The sequence below is a fragment of the Sebastes umbrosus genome, chromosome 6, assembly GCF_015220745.1.
Source record: "Sebastes umbrosus isolate fSebUmb1 chromosome 6, fSebUmb1.pri, whole genome shotgun sequence".
Classification (NCBI taxonomy): Eukaryota; Metazoa; Chordata; class Actinopteri; order Perciformes; family Sebastidae; genus Sebastes; species Sebastes umbrosus.
This window is the reverse complement of record NC_051274.1, coordinates 13,784,288-13,802,384: the sequence shown is the minus strand read 5'-3', so window position 1 is coordinate 13,802,384 and position 18,097 is coordinate 13,784,288. Positions and strand designations below refer to the sequence as shown.

The 18,097-nt window shown below is 39.7% G+C and overlaps 3 protein-coding genes across 4 annotated transcripts; 2 read left to right on the top strand and 1 right to left on the bottom strand.

Moving 5' to 3' along the window:
* The first annotated feature begins 1,093 nt into the window (after positions 1–1,093).
* Positions 1,094–5,102, top strand: mfsd4ab (major facilitator superfamily domain containing 4Ab). The gene is made up of 10 exons (XM_037771355.1): positions 1,094–1,442; positions 1,552–1,750; positions 1,952–2,194; positions 3,098–3,260; positions 3,410–3,525; positions 3,656–3,829; positions 3,928–4,075; positions 4,156–4,226; positions 4,356–4,476; positions 4,559–5,102. Exons 1-10 carry the CDS (start codon positions 1,213–1,215, stop codon positions 4,651–4,653), a joined length of 1,560 nt encoding a protein of 519 aa, XP_037627283.1. The 5' UTR covers positions 1,094–1,212; the 3' UTR covers positions 4,654–5,102.
* Positions 5,103–5,184: 82 nt separating this feature from the next.
* Positions 5,185–10,297, bottom strand: LOC119489191 (acidic mammalian chitinase-like). The gene is made up of 11 exons (XM_037771356.1): positions 10,185–10,297; positions 9,984–10,013; positions 9,659–9,860; positions 9,464–9,520; positions 9,208–9,373; positions 8,217–8,341; positions 7,535–7,658; positions 7,215–7,400; positions 6,920–7,039; positions 6,456–6,597; positions 5,185–5,666 (listed from the first exon to the last, which is right to left on the bottom strand). Exons 1-11 carry the CDS (start codon positions 10,231–10,233, stop codon positions 5,371–5,373), a joined length of 1,497 nt encoding a protein of 498 aa, XP_037627284.1. The 5' UTR covers positions 10,234–10,297; the 3' UTR covers positions 5,185–5,370.
* A 3,432-nt stretch (positions 10,298–13,729) lies between these two features.
* LOC119489317 (CMRF35-like molecule 1) lies at positions 13,730–16,531 on the top strand. Of its 2 annotated transcripts, none has more exons than XM_037771561.1 (4): positions 13,730–13,913; positions 14,007–14,372; positions 15,656–15,710; positions 15,873–16,531. In XM_037771561.1, exons 1-4 carry the CDS (start codon positions 13,805–13,807, stop codon positions 16,018–16,020), a joined length of 678 nt encoding a protein of 225 aa, XP_037627489.1. In that variant the 5' UTR covers positions 13,730–13,804; the 3' UTR covers positions 16,021–16,531. The 2 variants fall into 2 exon arrangements, with proteins under 2 accessions (XP_037627489.1, XP_037627490.1); XM_037771562.1 differs by having other exon boundaries at positions 13,744–13,913; positions 14,013–14,372.
* The last annotated feature ends 1,566 nt before the right edge of the window (positions 16,532–18,097 follow it).

Below are 18,097 nucleotides of genomic sequence, written 5' to 3'. Positions count from 1 at the left end.
TGGTACCAACCACGTCATACTAACTTGTCGTGAAGGAGGCTAAATAACGCTGCAAACTTCTCGTCCACGCGAGGAAAAACTGGCATAGACATTTTCAAAGGGGTCCCTTGGCCTCTGCCTTCAAGATATGTGAATGAAAATGGGTTCTATGGGTACCCACGAGTCTCCCCTTTACAGACATGCCCACTTTATGATAATCACATGCAGTTTGGGGCAAGTCATAGTCAAGTCAGCACACTGACACACTGACAGCTGTTGTTGCCTGTTGGGCTGCAGTTTGCCATGTTATGATTTGAGCATATCTTTTTATGCTAAATGCAGTACCTGTGAGGGTTTCTGGACAATATTTGTCATTGTTTTGTTTTTTTAATTGATTCCCAATAATAAATATATACATACGTTTGCATAAAGCAGCATATTTGCCCACTCCCATGTTGATAAGAGTATTAAATACTTGACAAATCTCCCTTTAAATTACATTTTGAACAGATAAAAAACGTGCGATAAATTTGCGATTAATCACGATTAACCAAGGACAATCATGCGATTAATCGCGATCAAATATTTGAATCGATTGACAGCCCTACTGGATATATTCAGTACAGTATACTGAACAAAGGTCTATAAAAAGAATGAAAACATACAGTACAAGGAACAGCTTGCTTTTCATATAGCATACTTTTATTTATTCATTATCCTTTATTTAACCAGAAAGGTCTCCTTGAGATACAATATCCCTTCTGCCAGAGAGTTTGCACATCATGCATTTCTTAGCATCTATGCTCCTTTTGTAATAAGTGCCGCAAGGTTGTCCAGGTATGAAAGAAAAGACAACCTGTGTGTCATTGCTTCCTGAATGATACATTTTCCATTGAAAGTGTTGGAAGTGCCATGACATATAAATGCACGATTTCTGGTAGCATTTCAACACAGACTCTTTTTCATTGCTAATCATTGACACGATTCAAATAGTCATATTATTGTTGGAAGAATCTCCACTTCACCCATTAACTCAAGAGGACATCCTTTTGAGTTAAGCAATCTGAAGAGGAGGGCGCTGAAAGCTTTAAAAAGAGATCTAGAAAGTCATTATACTACAAAAAAGCCATCCACAAAACCTCACAGAGCTGCTGTCACATATTGAGATTGTTGTAATTAAACAGCTTTTGGCAGTTGGTTTCACTAAGGTAGATCTATCTTACTGTGGTCGAGATGTTTGTGGACGAGCGGATCGTGACCCTGTTCAAAAGGAATGCCCATCACACACTGACCTACTGGAGCGTTTTCTTCAGCTTTGGACTCTGCATTGCTTTCCTTGGACCTACAATTTTGGACTTGCAATGTCAAACAAACTCAACGCTTAGCCAGATCACCTGGGTGTTCTTCTCCCAGCAGTTCTGCCTGTTGATTGGCAGCTCTATCGGTGGTGTTTTCAAGAGGACGTAAGTATCTTTCCCCCAGACTCTGCAGTGCAGGTGTTTGCCGCGCACGAGTAATCTCAAAGCAATTTACCGCCATTATAACCATATTTGTGTCTTTCCTTTCTTAAAGGTTGTTCAGTGCTCTAGCTGCCTTATTTGTCTCGGCTCTCATCATCTCTGTAATATTTGCCATCATCCCTTGGTGCCATAATGTCCTCCTGCTTGCCATCGCCATGGCTGTGTCTGGGTTCGCGATGGGCATTATTGACACCATCGCTAACATCCAACTGGTGACCATCTATCAGAAGGACTCGGCTGTTTTCTTACAGGTGAAAAAGCCCGTAGTACCTGTACCTAAGTTATCTGTAGAAAGGCTGACATGACATTAGAGAGTGTGTGATTTGCTTTTATCCACAAATATTAACAAGTTAATTTTCTGTACGGGTTCAGTAGGTTCACTTTCTGAAGTTATGAGCCAAAAAGACAATAAGTCATATCTCTGGCTTTTGTTTTCTTCTATATTTCCGCAGGCTCTTCATTTCTTCATCGGGTTTGGAGCCCTGGTGAGCCCACTGATTGCAGATCCTTTTCTCTCCGAGACGGGCTGTGGGAATCATACAGCGAACGGGACTGAGACCATGCATCATTTCAGGAACATGCTGAGAAACAGTCCGATTGCAGGGCACAACATAACTCAGAGCCACATGGCCCACGAGGGAGGGGAAGAGGAGTCTAGTGTGCACTACGCTTTCTGGATCATGGCGCTTATCAATGTGAGACGCTGAACAGATAGTACAGTAGTAGATGTGCAAGAGAGGAGTAACTTTTTTTTGTCAATCTAATGTTTTAGTTAAAGAAGCAGTGGGTAGAATTGGAACAAATGTGATTAAAAAAAGTTTTTTTTATAAAACGGTCACTATATCCTGAAGGTAGTGCATGAGACAGGAAAAAAATCATGTGCCTCTGTGTCCTTCGGTGCTCCTAATGGCATCTGCAAGATTTCACAGACCGGAGGAAAAGAACCAATCAGAGCCGAGCTGGAGCCTTGCCGTCTCTGAGCAGCTGTCAATCACTCGCAAACTACGATCAAACGGTCGAACTAGGCAGCGCTGATCAAATATGAAACAATATTCTGTTACTGTAATGCCTATTTATCTCCTCAAATGCTTTCAGAAACATCTTGTAGTGTACTGTTTAGCTGTAAAATGAGAAAGTTTGTGATTCGGCAGCCATGTTGAGATCAGTTGAGGAAATACCAAGCACCGCCCAGCAGCCCTAGCAAACTCTCTCATTTTACAGCTAAACAGTACACTACAAGATGTTTCTGAAACGGTATTACAGTAACAGAATTGATTCATATTTGATCAGCGTTGCCTAGTTTGACTGTTTGATCGGAGTTCACAAGTGATTGACAGCTACCTCCGTTGAATGAACAACCAATAGGAACGATCTCTCTCTGAAATGACCTGTGATTGGCCAAAGTCTCCGATCACCATTTTTTTAAAGCCTGAACAGAGCCATGAGGAGGTGCAGAAGTCTAGTTTTCTCTCAGAACACTTGAATTACAATATGCTGAAAGGTTATTATGTTTTTTTTGCCAAATGATGCTAAAAATATACTGCCTACTGCCACTTTAATGGTTCAAAAGTGCAAAAACATTATTTGTGCACCCTCAGCTCCCCGTGCCCATCGCAGTCCTGTTCCTGATGTATCGGGAGCAGCTGATCCCATGTTGCCCCGGCGGCACTCCTAGTCTCCTGGACAAAGATGAACTAGCGATGGAGAACCAGCAGGGGGCCGAGGGCTCGGAGGTGGAGGAGACGAAACATGAAGCTGGAGGTAAAGACGTGAAAGAAGTGATTCTTACACGGGACTCCTATTATAAGATGAATAATACATACTTTCTTCAGTCGGTTTAGATGAAAAACACAATAAATGCCATTGTGTGAGCTACAATCTGTTATTTGTGACCTTTCGCTCTGTTACAGGTCATGGGGATATCTTTAGCTGCTGTCGGAATGATAACCTGCGCGGGCTGCCAGTATCCTTCTTTATGATTCATATCCTTGGCGGGATGGTGCTCTTCATGACAGATGGTATTGTGGTGAGTGAGGGGGCACGGATGAATAATATGACGTGCATTTCAACAAAAACTTTTATGAGTGCATACAAAATCTGCTTCACGTAAAACTCAGAAAGTAGAGCACATGAAAGAATCTGGCTTTTCCTTTCAGGGTGCGTACGCCGGCTTTGTGTACACTTACGGCGTGGCGCCACCTATGTCGTTGCCTCACAAGACGGCGGGTTACCTGGCCAGCATCTTTTGGGGAGCGATCACCGCTGGCCGCCTGTTGTCCATCCCTCTCTCGTACCGCTTCCAGCCTGTGAGACTGCTCATGTTCAACCTGGTGAGGCCAATCAAACATTCAGACATTATAGATTAGACATGCACAAAGAAACTTGAAGGTCAAACACTTCATTGATAATCTCTCTTTTGTTTTTACAGGCGGGTGCTATTGTCACTGTCTTGTTGCTGCTTATTTTCTACACCAGCAGCACGTTTCTGTACGCCGGGACCTGTTTATGTGGGCTCTTCCTCAGCAGCATATTCCCCTGTATGCTCGCTTATACTGAAGACATCCTTGATTATCAGGGTATAATGATTTACAGCAATATAACACAGTTATGGGATCAAAGCAAGGAGAGGAAATAAAGCGTACTTCTCTTTTTGCAGGATGTGCAACGTCAGTCCTGGTGACAAGTGCAGGGATGGGGGAGATGGTGATGCAGGTTCTGGTTGGCTCAGTAAGTCTGATGGGTGTCTATAGAAAAAAAGAGAGTGTGCAGAAGTGGAAAAAATAGGTTTATAATTGCAGCCCAGTGGAGGTTTAGGTTTTTGTGTTCAATAGTTTAATGTTGCCATCTCATCCCCAGATTATCCAGACGGAAGGCAGCTATAGCTTCCTGCTGTGCGGAATGATAATCGCCTGCCTAGGTTTTATCTTCTTCATTGGTCTCCTGCTGTTCCACCGAATGCACAGAAATTACCTCACAGGTACGGTATATCAGCCAACAGCCCAAGGTTTGTTTTCATTCATTTCACACTCCCCGCTTATGCTCCCTATGCATCTCAACAGGGACGACGAAAAAGTCAGCCATGGTGGAGGAACCGGCAGCGGAGCAGAATGGATCGGCCAAGACAGAACAGAAAGAGGAGGCAGAGAGCAGCTGAGAAGGGCGGCAGCTGTGTTTTGTCCTTTACTGGCTACTGTAGGGGATGAAGTATTACCACAATCTATCTTCAAAGATGTTTTACTAAAGCCTACCAATGTGCTGTTGTACTTTTATTGTTCTGGAAATTACATATTTGCAGAGTAGATAGTTTGCTTCTGTTAGAGGTTATAGTTCAAACTCTGTTTTTCTGTAAATCAGGGACGGCGTTAATCAAATTGTGGATTGGTGTCCCGTTTCATATTGCATCAGGGTTTGCAATTTACAATACAAGGATTATGATTACCTGTCGGACACTTTTAAATACTTAAATTGCTGTATTAATTGTTTTCTGTTTGTAATTGTAATCTTTTGTTTTCATATTGTTTTATGTGTTTTTGCATATCTTTTGGCATATGTACATGGAATACTGTATAATATGTGTATTGAAACAATTATACTGATACGGTGTACATAGTGTAGTTTTGATTGCTGACACCGCATTTTATAATTGACAACAAGGAAAGGATGTGGATACGTACAACACACATGATGCAACAATTCAAATGTTTATTTTCTTTGCTTTCAAAATCAACTAGTCAAGAGAGGACAGCCTCAGGTTTTACACGGTTACACATCCAGTGTGGAAGGAAGGACTTTGTACTCAGAGAAGTTGAGAACTGAGAACAAATGTAAAACAGTTATCCAGCCTTTGAACAGTAAATCTGTAACTTCAGCTTTAGGACCAGTTGCAACAAGAACAGGCAGTGTTAAAGACCAGACCCTCAGCACAGTTCTGGAAGTAGGTCTGGCCTTGGCTGCAGTTGTAGAATTGGTTCTTGTCTGTTGGGTCGGGGTACATGCCGTTGGCTTTCCCGACGCAGAACTTGCTGTCCATGCCACTGGTGCCCGAGTCCCCGCCAGAGGAGCTGCCGCCGCTGGAGCCGCCTCCACTGGAGCCGCCACCAGAGCTGCCTCCGGAGGTCGTGCTCGCTCCTGCGATTGGGGGGAGGCGAGTGGCAGGAGGGGCGCAGGCTGAAAAACGCAACAAATTAATAATTTAATAAGATTAGGGCTGTCACAGTTAACGCGAAAATAATGTGTTAATGCAACGATTTCTAGGTTGTTTCTAGGTTTCTAGACTGGGCTCAGTTTTAAAGATTGAGTGAAGATCTGAAATTATAAAACCTAAAGAATCCATTGGTACCAACCACGTCATACTAGCTTGTCGCGAAGGAGGCTAAATAACTCTGCAAACTTACTCTAAATTCTGGCGAGGAAAAACTGTCACGGCCATTTTCAAAAGGGTCCCTTGACCTCTGACTTCAAGATATGTGAATGAAAATGGGTTCTATGGGTACCCACGAGTCTCCCCTTTACAGACATGCCCACTTTATGATAATCACATGCAGTTTGGGTCAAGTCATAGTCAAGTCAGCACACTGACACGCTGTTGCCTGTTGGGCTGCAGTTTGCCATGTTAGGATTTGAGCATATTTCCTTTTTTCTTATCTGTGAGGGTTTCTGGACAATATTTGTCATTGTTTTGTGTTGTCAATTGATTTCCAATAATAAATATATACATGCATTTGCAAAAAGCAGCATATTTATCCACTCCCATGTTGATAAAAGTATTAAATACTTGACAAATCTCCCTTTAAAGTACATTTTGAACAGATAAAAATGTGCGATTAATTGTGATTAACTACGGACAATCAATCGATTAATCGCGATTAAAAAACATAATTTACAGCCCTAAATATAACACATTTTGTCATCGTGTTTCACATTGATCACCAATGATAAAGGAACTCAAAGTCTTACATGCTTGTTCCAGATTAAGGCCCTTTTTGAGGACATTAATCAGTGGGTATTTTCCCTGGTTACAGAAAGTGCCCATGTAGTCATCCATGTCGATGGTCCACACCATGGCACCTCCAAAGTTACTCTTTGTCAGCCAGTCAACCTACAGACAGCCAGAGGGGGGCGTTGTAGAAAGCATTTTAAGGTCAAAAACATAGCAGACCTTGACACAGTGTTTGCTGAAAACTGCAGCATGACCCCGCATTCGGAAAAAAAGGGGATCAAATAGAAAAATTCTAATACATTTGCTCCTGTCACATTCTGCTGTAGCACAGAGGGAAAACTTTCACATTGTATAGTGTTTAATATAAGTCTTGACAGTTTTATGTAGATTGGGAAAACATTTTTAGCTCAGAGCTCATTTACAACAGCCAACAGATCGGCCTGTCAAACGGTAAAACAAGCATTCAGCACAGTTCTGTTACCTTGATCTGGAAGCTCTTCATGTTGTCATAGCCCACCCACTGGTTTCCCTTGTAGGCATATGGCACATCCTGGGCCTTGTTCCAAACCTCGGTGGCTCCGTCTTTCAAAAAGCCGCAGATCTGTGATTTCACAAAGCGGTGCATTAATGACAGCCTATATGAACTTCTTCATCCGGAGTCTGCAATACTGCGATAAACCAACCTGCTCTGTTATCAAGCGTACAGAAGAATATTAACCGCCATCAACATTCAAGCTTATTCTCGATTACTTTATTACAACAATAAGAGAGTGTACCTCAAAGTAAGCGAGCTCTCCAGCCTCTTGTGTGTACTTTCCTGGAGTTCCAGCACCAGCGATAGATGCTCCGACACCGTTGTTGGCAGGACTCCTAAGAGTGAATGTGTTGCCATATGTGGGGAAACCAACAATCAGCTTCTCGGCTGGGGCTCCCTGGCTCTTCCAGTAGTTCATGGCATAGTCCTGAAACGAAGGGATTGGACATATATACGTGGCTGTGGAACTACTGGATGCGTTATTTGCAGATAAAGCAGGTGTATTCTTTCACACAAACCCAGTTTTGGTGAATTAAAACTGGAGGATGTTCAAGTACTCACAACGTTGAAGTAGATGAGGCTACCCTGGTCCGCGGGGCCTCTGAACAGGGGACTGCACTCGCCAGTGATGGGGTCCCAAGAGCCGTGGAAGTCATATGTCATGATGTTCAACATATCCAGGGCCCTGGGGTGCGGAAAACACGGCGGTTACCGCGGCAACACTGACAAGCTTACATTGATAATTTAGACTTAAAACTGCAGTAGGCAGACAGTTTTTGGCATCATTGGGCAAAAATTCTATAATTACCTTTCAGCATATTGTAATTCAAGTGTTCTGAGAGAAAACTAGACTTCTGCTCCTCCTCATGGCTCTGTTTTCAGAATTTAAAAAATATAGATCTTAATATAGATATATGATCAGCGCTGCCTAGTTTAACCGTTTGATCAGAGTTTGTGAGTGATTGACAGCTGCTCAGAGACGGCAAGGCTCCAGCTCGGCTCTGATTGGTTGTTTTCCTCCAGTCTGTGAAATCTTACAGATGCCATTAGGAGCACCGGAGGACACAGAGGCACATGCTTTTTCTCAGATTACCTGTCTCATGCACTACTGTCAGGATATAGTGACCGTATTATATCATATTTGCTCCATTTCTACCCACTGCAGCTTTAAAAGGGCGGGATTCAGAGTTGTTCCATTCAACTGTGACCCGGTTTGTTGCTGTGGATAAGATTGGGTGCTTACTGGCCAAGCTTGGGAATCTGATAAGCAGAATCAATGGTGCCCTTTCCAGCCGACAGGGCAGCAGACATCAGCAGACGAGCCCTGTTGCTCTGCTTGGCCTCATTCTCAAAGGCGGCTCTCATCTCCTGTTGAATGTCAACAGATATAAAATATTTAGTGTTAACTGAACTCCAGGATTCACAATCCATGATTTGTAACATGGTCTGGTTGTGAGGTTGTTTTGCTTTTATGTATATTTCACTCAGCTTAGCCCAAAAAATTTGAGCTTGAATAGTTATATTTGCAATCAGGTATGAAATTATTTTGTAACACTTCATTTTACAGGTCCACAAATTTCATGGTAATTTGGTGATAATAATACATTTCTTTGTAATTACTGCAAAATTACCCCAATATTTACCTCAAAATGTAGCGAAAATTACTTGATTAGAAAACATTGTTTAATAATTAGATGCTAAAATAGCTTATAATGGTTAAAATAGGGCCCTTAGGCTTGAGAAGCGGCTGTGCGCTGCTCTTCATCGGAGGTGGAAAACCAAAACTAATAGAAGACACTTCTGATCAGGCACAAATCTCACCATTGTGTGATTTATTGTCTACACAAATGTAACCTGGTAGCTAATGTCATGATTAAGGGAGTTTTTTAAGAAATTTCAATAAAGTTATTTGCTAATTATCATTTATTTATCAGCAAACATGGAAATAAAGCATATCAATTAAATTTGTATTCTTTTCCTGGAAATGTATTAAATAAATTACCAGCTATTGGGAAATAGCGGAATATAATTATTAAATAATGTTTATAATAAAGTAACGTTCTATAAATTTTGAGGTAAACATTGGGATAATTTGGCAGTAATTCCTAAGAAATTTCAAATAGGTTACTTGCTTATTATCACCTAATTACTATGAAATTTGCGGACCTGTAAAATGAAGTGTTACCAATTTTAAAAAAAAAATCAACTAGAAACTGAGCAATAAAATGACAAACCTCCAGGAAAACCGAGTAGTACTGCTTGTCCTGATAAGAGCCTCCTCTGTTGGCTGGATACTCCCAGTCAATGTCAAGTCCATCGAACTCATATCTCCTCAGGAATGAAATGACTGAGTTGATGAAGGTCTGACGGTTGGCAGAGCTCAACACCATTTGTGAAAACCTAATGTGGGAACAAAAAAAAAATGCATTAAAACAGACAATCTCCACTACATAGAGTGCCAAGTGTGCAGATATCTGTAGATTATCTCACCCTGCAGAGCCAAAGTTCCACCCTCCAACAGACAGGAGAGTCTTCAGTTCGCCATTCCTGTCAAGGAGTCACATATTTTACACTGCAGCGACAACTGAAAAAAACTACTCTCCTAACTGTTGCTTTATTTTATTGTTCCTTACAGGGGTTAATTCCTTTTATTCAAGAGGAAACAGACATCTTCCAGCAACTCACTTGTTCTTCAGGGCGTTGAACTGACTGTAGAGCTCCACATCGTTCCACTCGTAGGTGGCCAGCTCGTTGTTCTTGATGGTGGCAAAGGCGTACAGGAGATGGGTACACAGGCATGGGTCGATGTCAGTGGGCATATATATGGTCGGAGGTGGCCTGTACTGCGCCCAGTTTGTGAAGTAGCATGACAGTATGAAGGATGAGCCTTTGATTCAAAAGAAATGTATTATTTACACACCAAACACGTATTGCAAAATGCAATTTCTGACCATAAAAAGGAAATTAAACATGCACACTACATCCCGTAGCTATTCATAGATTGCCTTACCAAGCTGCGCGTGCAGCAGCAGGGCCAGAGCTGTAAAATTGAAAGTAACATGTTATCTTTGAGCAAAAATATATTTACTGGAAATAGTGCCCTCTAAAAATGGTTGTAATATACTGTATATCCAAATCCTGAAACTAGTAATTACCATGTGCTGCACATACAAGAGAAACATGTTTCAAAAATACAGCAGTTCTGACTTACCCGTCACAAACAGTACTTTGCCCATGTCTACCTTGTACAAGGAGGTCATCTAGCAGGTGCTCTCACTTTTATACACTCCTAGTTTTCTCAGACTTCAAACAACATCAGTGTTTATTTGCAAAAGATTGTTTCAGGGAAGATTATCAAATGTGCTGACATAATAAGGAGTAATGTGTGATTACTTATCACGCTCCCAGGCATACTTTCTCCTTGTGTGAAGGACTCGTTTATCCAAACCAAGCATAATCCAAAGCAAATACAATGCAGAAAATATATTTTAAATGTTACAAAATAAACACCAAAAGAAGAAGAAGAAGTTTGTTGTAATATTTTACCATTTATGCCTGACCTGCCAAAAGTGTAATAAATATTCTTAGCTCATATCAGAGAAAAAAAAACATGTAAATGCTTAAAGTGGATTGTCTATGCATGCACAGCACAACGAGAGGAAAGACAGATGTTTGTTAATTTGGCTACAGTGCATGAATCCATGATATCTTATCAAATATGCCTTTCATGTCGCGCAGTAAATTTACTGTCTCTGTTCAGCGGTGACATAAAGAATTAGAAGTCAACTCGCATAAACGCCAAGGCAAAATTGCCTTTGAAAAACTACTCAGACTGCAGATATGTGATGATAAATGTGTTTGACGACTCTAATCGTGCTGGAAAGAGGATCGTGATATGTCATGAAGAGGATTAAAATCAAAAGCATTCACATAGTAAATGGAGAACTTATCTAATCGTTTCTCTTCCATTATAATGCGGCCTTCTTTATCTTTAACAGCTTATGTAATATTGAAAGAAAGCTGTGCGGGTGTCAGCGGAAAACCAGAGCAGAGCAAGAAGTAATGCCATTTGCTTTTCCATAGCAATCTGCTTTTCATGGCGTGTCTGAAAAATGTAAAAAGACGTCAAACAAATGGTGAGGGAACTGAGAGTGGGATGTTTCATTTATCCTCTGATTTTCTTACTTCAAAGTGAAAAACAGTCCAATTTAAGTTTTAACCAAGGTCATTTCATCATCTCAGGAAAGTTTAGATTTTTCCCCCCCAAGGTGCAAATCAATCTGTCACATGTCATAAATGTACTTAAATTATACATCTGCTCAACTAAAAGAAAAGACTGTTAACACTGTGACCTCATCAAATAGCAAGTTCAATATTCACAAACTTAAAATGAGTTTCATAATAACTGGGGCTTTATTTTTGTCAAAGTTAACGCGATAGTAACGCAAATTTGTTTTAACGCCACTCATTTTTTTAACGCGTTAACACAACTTTTTTTTAGGTTGTAGCAGGCTCAGTTTTAGAGTGAAGATACTGGCATCATATGAAACTACAAAAAAAACTATAAAACCTCAGGAGTCCATTGGTACCAACCATGTCATACTAGCTTGTCGCGAAGGAGGTTAAATTACGCTCCAAACTTACAATACAATTTAGGCGAGGAAAAACTGGCATGGCCATTTTCAAAAGGGTCCCTTGACCTCTGACCTCAAGATATGTGAATGAAAATGTGTTCTATGGGTACCCACGAGTCTCCCCTTTACAGACATGCCCACTTTATGATAATCACATCCAGTTTTGGGCAAGTCATAGTCAAGTCAGCTCACTGACACACTGACAGCTGTTGTTGCCTGTTGGGCTTGTGTTTGCCATGTTACGATTTGAGCATATTTTTATGCTAAATGCAGTACCTGTGAGGGTTTCCGGACAATATTTGTCATTGTTTTCTGTTGTTAATTGATTTCCAATAATAAATATATACATACATTTGCACAAAGCAGCATATTTGTCCAGTCACATGTTGATAAGAGTATTAAATACTTGACAAATCTCCCTTTAAGGTACATTTTGAACAGATAAAACCAATTAATTTGCGATAAATGGTCATTTAATATTTGAATCGAATGACAGCCCTAGCTATTTTTTAGTATATGTTTCAAAAATTATCCTTTGAATAGGTTTTTATAGGTTAAATAAGCCGTAGTTATGCAGGAGGTTTTCCAAAACAGATTTGTGCCTGCGGTTGTTGTAACCTTCATGCTGCGTACTTACTCAGAACCCGTGCATGTGTCACCAGCACAGTTCTGTTTTTTCCTACGTGGGTTGACCTTAAAAGGACACTTAAGCGTCAATTCAGCTTCCTCCTAAACTCAACTGAATCTGTTCATCTATGTTGCTATAAATTAGTAAAAAAATGATAAATATACTGTAAATTTCCCAGATTGTAGTAAAAAGTAATGTTTTATGTAAAATATGATTCATGAAGTTCAGTATTATCCGGTTTGGAAAACAGGTGACATGAATGTGAACTGTGTTGTAATCTCTGCTCTCTGACACAATCAGCTCAGATTACACAACGATAATGCTTCTCGCCTTGTGGTAGTTGTTATATAAATATTGTCCTTATTGCAACATCTACATGTTTTTATGACCTTTTTTTGGCAAGGCCAATTCAATTTGGACTGAAACCATTTTACAGTTTTTCTCATTCACTTTGGCTCAACTCTCGAATGAAAATTATTTTTTCAAAACAACAACTTCAAATCTCTGAACAATTTTTGTTGTTCACAACAGATTTGATTCTCATTCATTCAAGCAAATTGCATTGTGTGCAAAAGAGTACAACTGTCTACAATGTGCACAACAACCACTTGTACATGTCTTGCTGATCAAAACTAATGAGTTGATGCTCAGTGAAACTGTGGTCCTCTTCACAACTTCTAAACATTCTTTCATTGTTTGAGCCATCATGTGCAAAACTATAAATATCTATCACATGGTGTTACGTACTGTGAGGAGGTACAAGTAGTTGTTTTTTTGCTTTACTTATTTTTGGCATAGGATTTTCTGTTCTCCGTAGATGACTTCACATAAAAGATCAAAAGTGAATTTTCTGTTTACAGTACATGTAACACATTGTCACACACATAAATGTACTGTATACATACAAATGTGCATATCCTTTTTCTGTGCACTACAGTAGGCCTATTGACTTTCAGTAAACTTTTACCTCTGTTGAATCTAATCTAAATAAAAACAGCTCAGTGCGATACACGATAGCATCCAGCTAGATACAACTGATATTCAGTAAGCAGTCAGTATCAACAAAAAGTACAACAAATGGTGAAAAAACATGTTAACATTTTAACCAGTACGGTTCCCACGATGACAAAACAACTCTCAGCTTTGTGAAGCTTTCTCAAGAAATTTTCTGTTCAACAATAGGAAGACTGCTGTAATGCATGATTGTGAAAAAATGAAAACCCTGCAACATTCTTATTGATTTTCTTCATGTCATCTTACTTCATCTTCTTCCTTTCTAAAACACACAAAAGAAAAGGCTATATATCCCAAGATGATAGATACTGTACTACATATTATCTCCTCTGACAGTCTGGTCTTTAGTGCCACCTGCTGTTTAAGTAAATAAACTGGCCTTACAGTTCCCAGTCACTCTACAGCATCCCACACAGATTGACAAGAAGATACACCGGAGAAACATTTATGTGCTGTATAGGATCTCAACACAGTAACGACCATACAAACACAAGCCTACGTGAAATAAACATTGCTGAAACTCAACAAACCACCTGATTGCACAACCTTAACCACATGAGGAATAAGAGGAAGCATCTAAATGTTGCACACTTTGCTTCTGCTTCACATTGTTCATGCATTCCCACCATGAAGACCTCAGGGAAACTACTTGGCTTCTTTAATGGTAAGCAGCTTTTTAAAAAAAACCCAATAATAATAAATACCCTAGCTGTGTAATAGCAGAGAAACTTAATAATTAACTTGTGTTTTTTTGCAGCTCCAGTTCTCTGTCTCTTCTGGCTAACAAAGCATGCAGTGGACTCAGCCCAGTTGTCGGCTCCAGACGTGGTAACAGGAACGTATGGGGGGTCTGTGACGGTCCCTTGTCAGTACGACCATCAGTTCAGAGAATACACAAAGTACTGGTGCAAAGGGCCGATATATGAGCTGTGTAAAATCGTGGTGAAAACACCCAAGAGTCGACATAGTGACAGAAGCTCCATTGCAGATGATAAGGAGGCAGGAGTCTTCACTGTTACTATGATGTCTCTCAGAGAAAGTGATAAGGACATGTACTGGTGTGTCATCGCCAGACCTGGAAGGAACATCTTCACTGGTGTCAGGCTCCGCGTCTCCCAAGCAGGTACGCTTCAGACACTTCAAATATGTTTTTACTGACCCAGAGAGACAAAAGCTTATAAGTGACTCTAACTTATAGGGTAAACTCGACTAAACTTAACTAAAATTATGTTATTTGCCTTGAAATTGTGTTTTTGTTGTTGTTGTTGTTGTTGTTGTTGTTGCTATGCTCTTAATGTCTGGCCTCAATGAATTGTCTTGTGATGTGTGGTAAAGCCAAAGACAATTTACCACATAATGGACAAAATTTCCAAACAAGAAGGACTTTAACATGGAGTGTTTTCAAGAACAACACATTTTTCACTCCAAAAAAAGTAATTATTTCACCCGTATTTCTTCACAGGGTGTGAAACAATTTCAAACAGTATTAAAGCATTGGTAGGCAGAATATTTTTTTGGCATCACTGGGCAAAAAATCCTATAATAAACTTTCAGCATATTGTAATTCAAGTGTTCTGGGAGAAAACTAGACTTCTGCACATACTCAACTAAATACTAAAGAAAGTTTGCTCCGGCTGGTGGGCGGTGCTTGGTATTTCCTCAACTGATCTCAACATGGCTGTCGGGGTCACGAACTTTCTCATTTTACAGCTAAACAGTACACCACAAGATGTTTCTGAAAACATTTGAGGTGAGAAATAGGCATTACAGTAACAGAATATTGATTCATATCTGAGCAGCGCTGCCTAGTTTGACCGTTTGATCAGAGTTTGCGAGTGATTGACAGCTGCTCAGAGACGGCAAGGCTCCAGCTCGGCTCTGATTGGTTGTTTTCCTCCGGTCTGTGAAATCCTGCAGATGCCATTTGGAGCACCGGAGGACACAGAGGCACATGATTTTTTTTTCAGATTACCCATCTCATGAACTACTGTCAGGATATAGTGACCGTTTTATAAAAATAACTATTTTTAATAATATTTGCTCGAATCTTGCCAATCGCTGCTTTAAGAACATCATACAAATAAATTCCAATAAAAACCCCAGACAAAATAAATTCTTATAACAGCATTCTGTCACTCAATGGGACAGAAGGTTTGGGACCTTAATTACATAATTTACAAAAAAAACATAGAATCATTTTATAACATCATTAAAATGTGCAAACAGCTTAATTTCATGTTCTCACGTAACATGATATGGCAGGCCAACATATGATATTTAGTCAAGGAATATTGGGCCCATATATGATGGTTAGTAGTATATTAATGTAGCTTCTAGGAGACATTGTTCAGTCAGTAAATGTCATCTGTTGACTTTCTGACTTTTCATTTGTGTTCTTTTCCACAGTGATAACAACAACCGCCAGCACAACAGTCAGTCCATCACAACAAGATGAAATAAGGTGAGAAGAGTCTACAGGGACAATACTGCAATTTCCATATTGTCATTCAGTGAAATATTGATAAAACAGTTAATATAATTCAATAAATAAATGTATGAAATGATATGTCACAAACAAAAACTTACTCTAATCCCCCTTTTTTTTTTTTTTTTGGTTTGTTAGTTGGTGGGCGACTCTGCGTTGGATCCTCTTTATTTTAATGTTGTGTTGTTTGGTATCGACACACATCGCTGTGTGGAGGATAAAGGTGGCGAGGAAAACGCAGCTGGAACAACAATGTCAATATCAAAACTCAAACATCTATGATTGAATGTCAGGCAACACCACAATTTGAAATCATGGACGAATTATAAACTCGTTCATATGAGGCCACAAAAGGATTCTTCCAGTGCAGAGTCAGTCTGTCATGTGTGTGAATTAAACTGAGAAATAAACCAAGTGAAAAAGTGGCTTTCGGCTTCCTTTTTCTTAGTATCTAAATGATTAAAACCTAATTAATTTCGGTGCCACGGCCTGAGATAACTTTGGGCCCCACTTTTGAATATCCAATCATCTTATTATAAATGTTCAAGTCTGGAGAAGTGAGGCTTGGCTTTCATCTAATTTATTTGCAGATCTTATATGGACCGTCATAGATATTCTTTTTACGTTTAACCACCAGTTTCTATAGCGGTTTTATAATATTTGTCAGTGGTGTACTCCAAAGATCTGAAAGCCATGCAGAATGAAAATCCTGTCACGCATAAATGAAGGCCCAACTCTTGTGATGACCTGCTTTTAAAACACAAATGTTGACAAATAATAAAGTTGAATGGCAGTGATCTCCTACTGTATGTATGTTTTTTGTTAATTTAAGAAAGGGTCCCAGATTAGACTTCCTTAGAAAGTCTTACGGGATACCTACAGCTGAGATGGAGTGTTTCTCTCTTTATGCAAACTGGTGGCTTCCAGTTACAATCTGTCACAGCCCGGCTCTTAGACTGGGACTAAAACAGAAAACACAAGAGTATACTAACTAATAAAGTAATGCATTTACTTCAAAATAATCAAAACAAGTCCAACAAATAGATGGGAGGAACCTGTATAGTCAGCAGTGTAGCGAGTGGATGAGTAAAATATGCTGCAAAACAAGGAAAAGCAACCAAAAGCCACAACGCAGACGTTTGTGAGGTGAGAGCTGCCCAAAGGACTAGGGGCGTAGGACTGGGGGGGGGGGGGGTCTGCAGCCACCACCACGCAGAGGAAGGGCCGTCACAAATCAAAGCTAAATTATATTAAAATTCTCCAGAAAAAGGTGACATATATTCTCTAGAAGATGCAGTGGTGATTTGTGATCCCTGCAAAGCAGATTTCATTACCCTGCTGGTTGTAGTTGCATGATGTTGGCCTGTACAATTTAATGCAACAACCCTGCATTAAATCCTATTTTTGTGAAACATGTGCTTCAGAGAGGCACTGAAGTATTTAGTCTATGGTATTTGATTGCATTATATGTTGGTTTTGTTTATATTCTGTCACCCTCATGCATGTAAAAGAGGGTGGATAAAACATCAGAAAACACCTTTGAGGTTTATTTCACTGCAGATTTGTTTGACTTTCCATAGCAGGAAAAGCACAGGTGTTACTAATAACATTAACAACGGCTCACTGAAGCAGCTTTATGCAATTCAGCCGTCATTAATTTTATTAGTTGCACCTGTGCATTTGCTGCTGTGACATGTAAAAATGTCTTCCACCAAAAGGCCTACAGCAAAGTAGCTGTGCCTTCAAAAACACATCACAGGATTGAGTCAACATAAACAACAAAAGAGCATTTTAGTAATGTTTTCATTTCAATTGTATTCTACAGGGTTTCATATTTTTCTGTATGTATTGACCAGCTCAGCTAAATACATAAATATAATGCATAAATACAAAGAATATGTATTTATATAATGCAGAAATACATGTTCTTTGTATTTATGCATTATATTTATGTATAAATATAAATAATATTTATGCATTATATTTATGTATAAATATAATATATATTTATACAGAACACTCTAAATACAAAGAAAGTGTTTGATACTCAAATCAGTTAATTTGTCATATCTAGCTCTGTCAAATCTAAATGTATCGGTCTTCTTGTAAAGATACAGAATGGCCTCCCTGTATATGTAGGGTGGAAGAGGTGAGCTCAGATTCAGGTAAGGATGCAAGGTGTGAGAGATTTAGGAGGTGATGTCACCACTTCTGCTGCAGGAACCTCTGGCATGAACTCGCGTCAAGACAGTCACCATAACCAGAGACAGGGAGCTTTCAAAGTAAAAGCACATGGGAGACAAGTGAAGACTTGTATGAATGAACAGTGTTGGAAGAAGCTAAACCACAGTGTAAAAGTACTC

Coding starts and splice junctions, on each gene's coding strand:
- LOC119489191 (XM_037771356.1), bottom strand. CDS start 10,233: ATGACCTCCTTGTACAAGGTAGACATGGGCAAAGTACTGTTTGTGACG. Junction 9,374..9,463: donor TGGAACTTTGGCTCTGCAGG/GTGAGATAATCT, acceptor TTCCCACATTAG/GTTTTCACAAATGGTGTTGA. Junction 5,667..6,455: donor CCTTAATCTGGAACAAGCAT/GTAAGACTTTGA, acceptor TGCGTTTTTCAG/CCTGCGCCCCTCCTGCCACT.
- mfsd4ab (XM_037771355.1), top strand. CDS start 1,213: ATGTTTGTGGACGAGCGGATCGTGACCCTGTTCAAAAGGAATGCCCAT. Junction 1,751..1,951: donor ACTCGGCTGTTTTCTTACAG/GTGAAAAAGCCC, acceptor ATATTTCCGCAG/GCTCTTCATTTCTTCATCGG. Junction 3,261..3,409: donor GACGAAACATGAAGCTGGAG/GTAAAGACGTGA, acceptor GCTCTGTTACAG/GTCATGGGGATATCTTTAGC.
- LOC119489317 (XM_037771561.1), top strand. CDS start 13,805: ATGAGGAATAAGAGGAAGCATCTAAATGTTGCACACTTTGCTTCTGCT. Junction 13,914..14,006: donor ACTACTTGGCTTCTTTAATG/GTAAGCAGCTTT, acceptor GTTTTTTTGCAG/CTCCAGTTCTCTGTCTCTTC. Junction 14,373..15,655: donor GCTCCGCGTCTCCCAAGCAG/GTACGCTTCAGA, acceptor TCTTTTCCACAG/TGATAACAACAACCGCCAGC.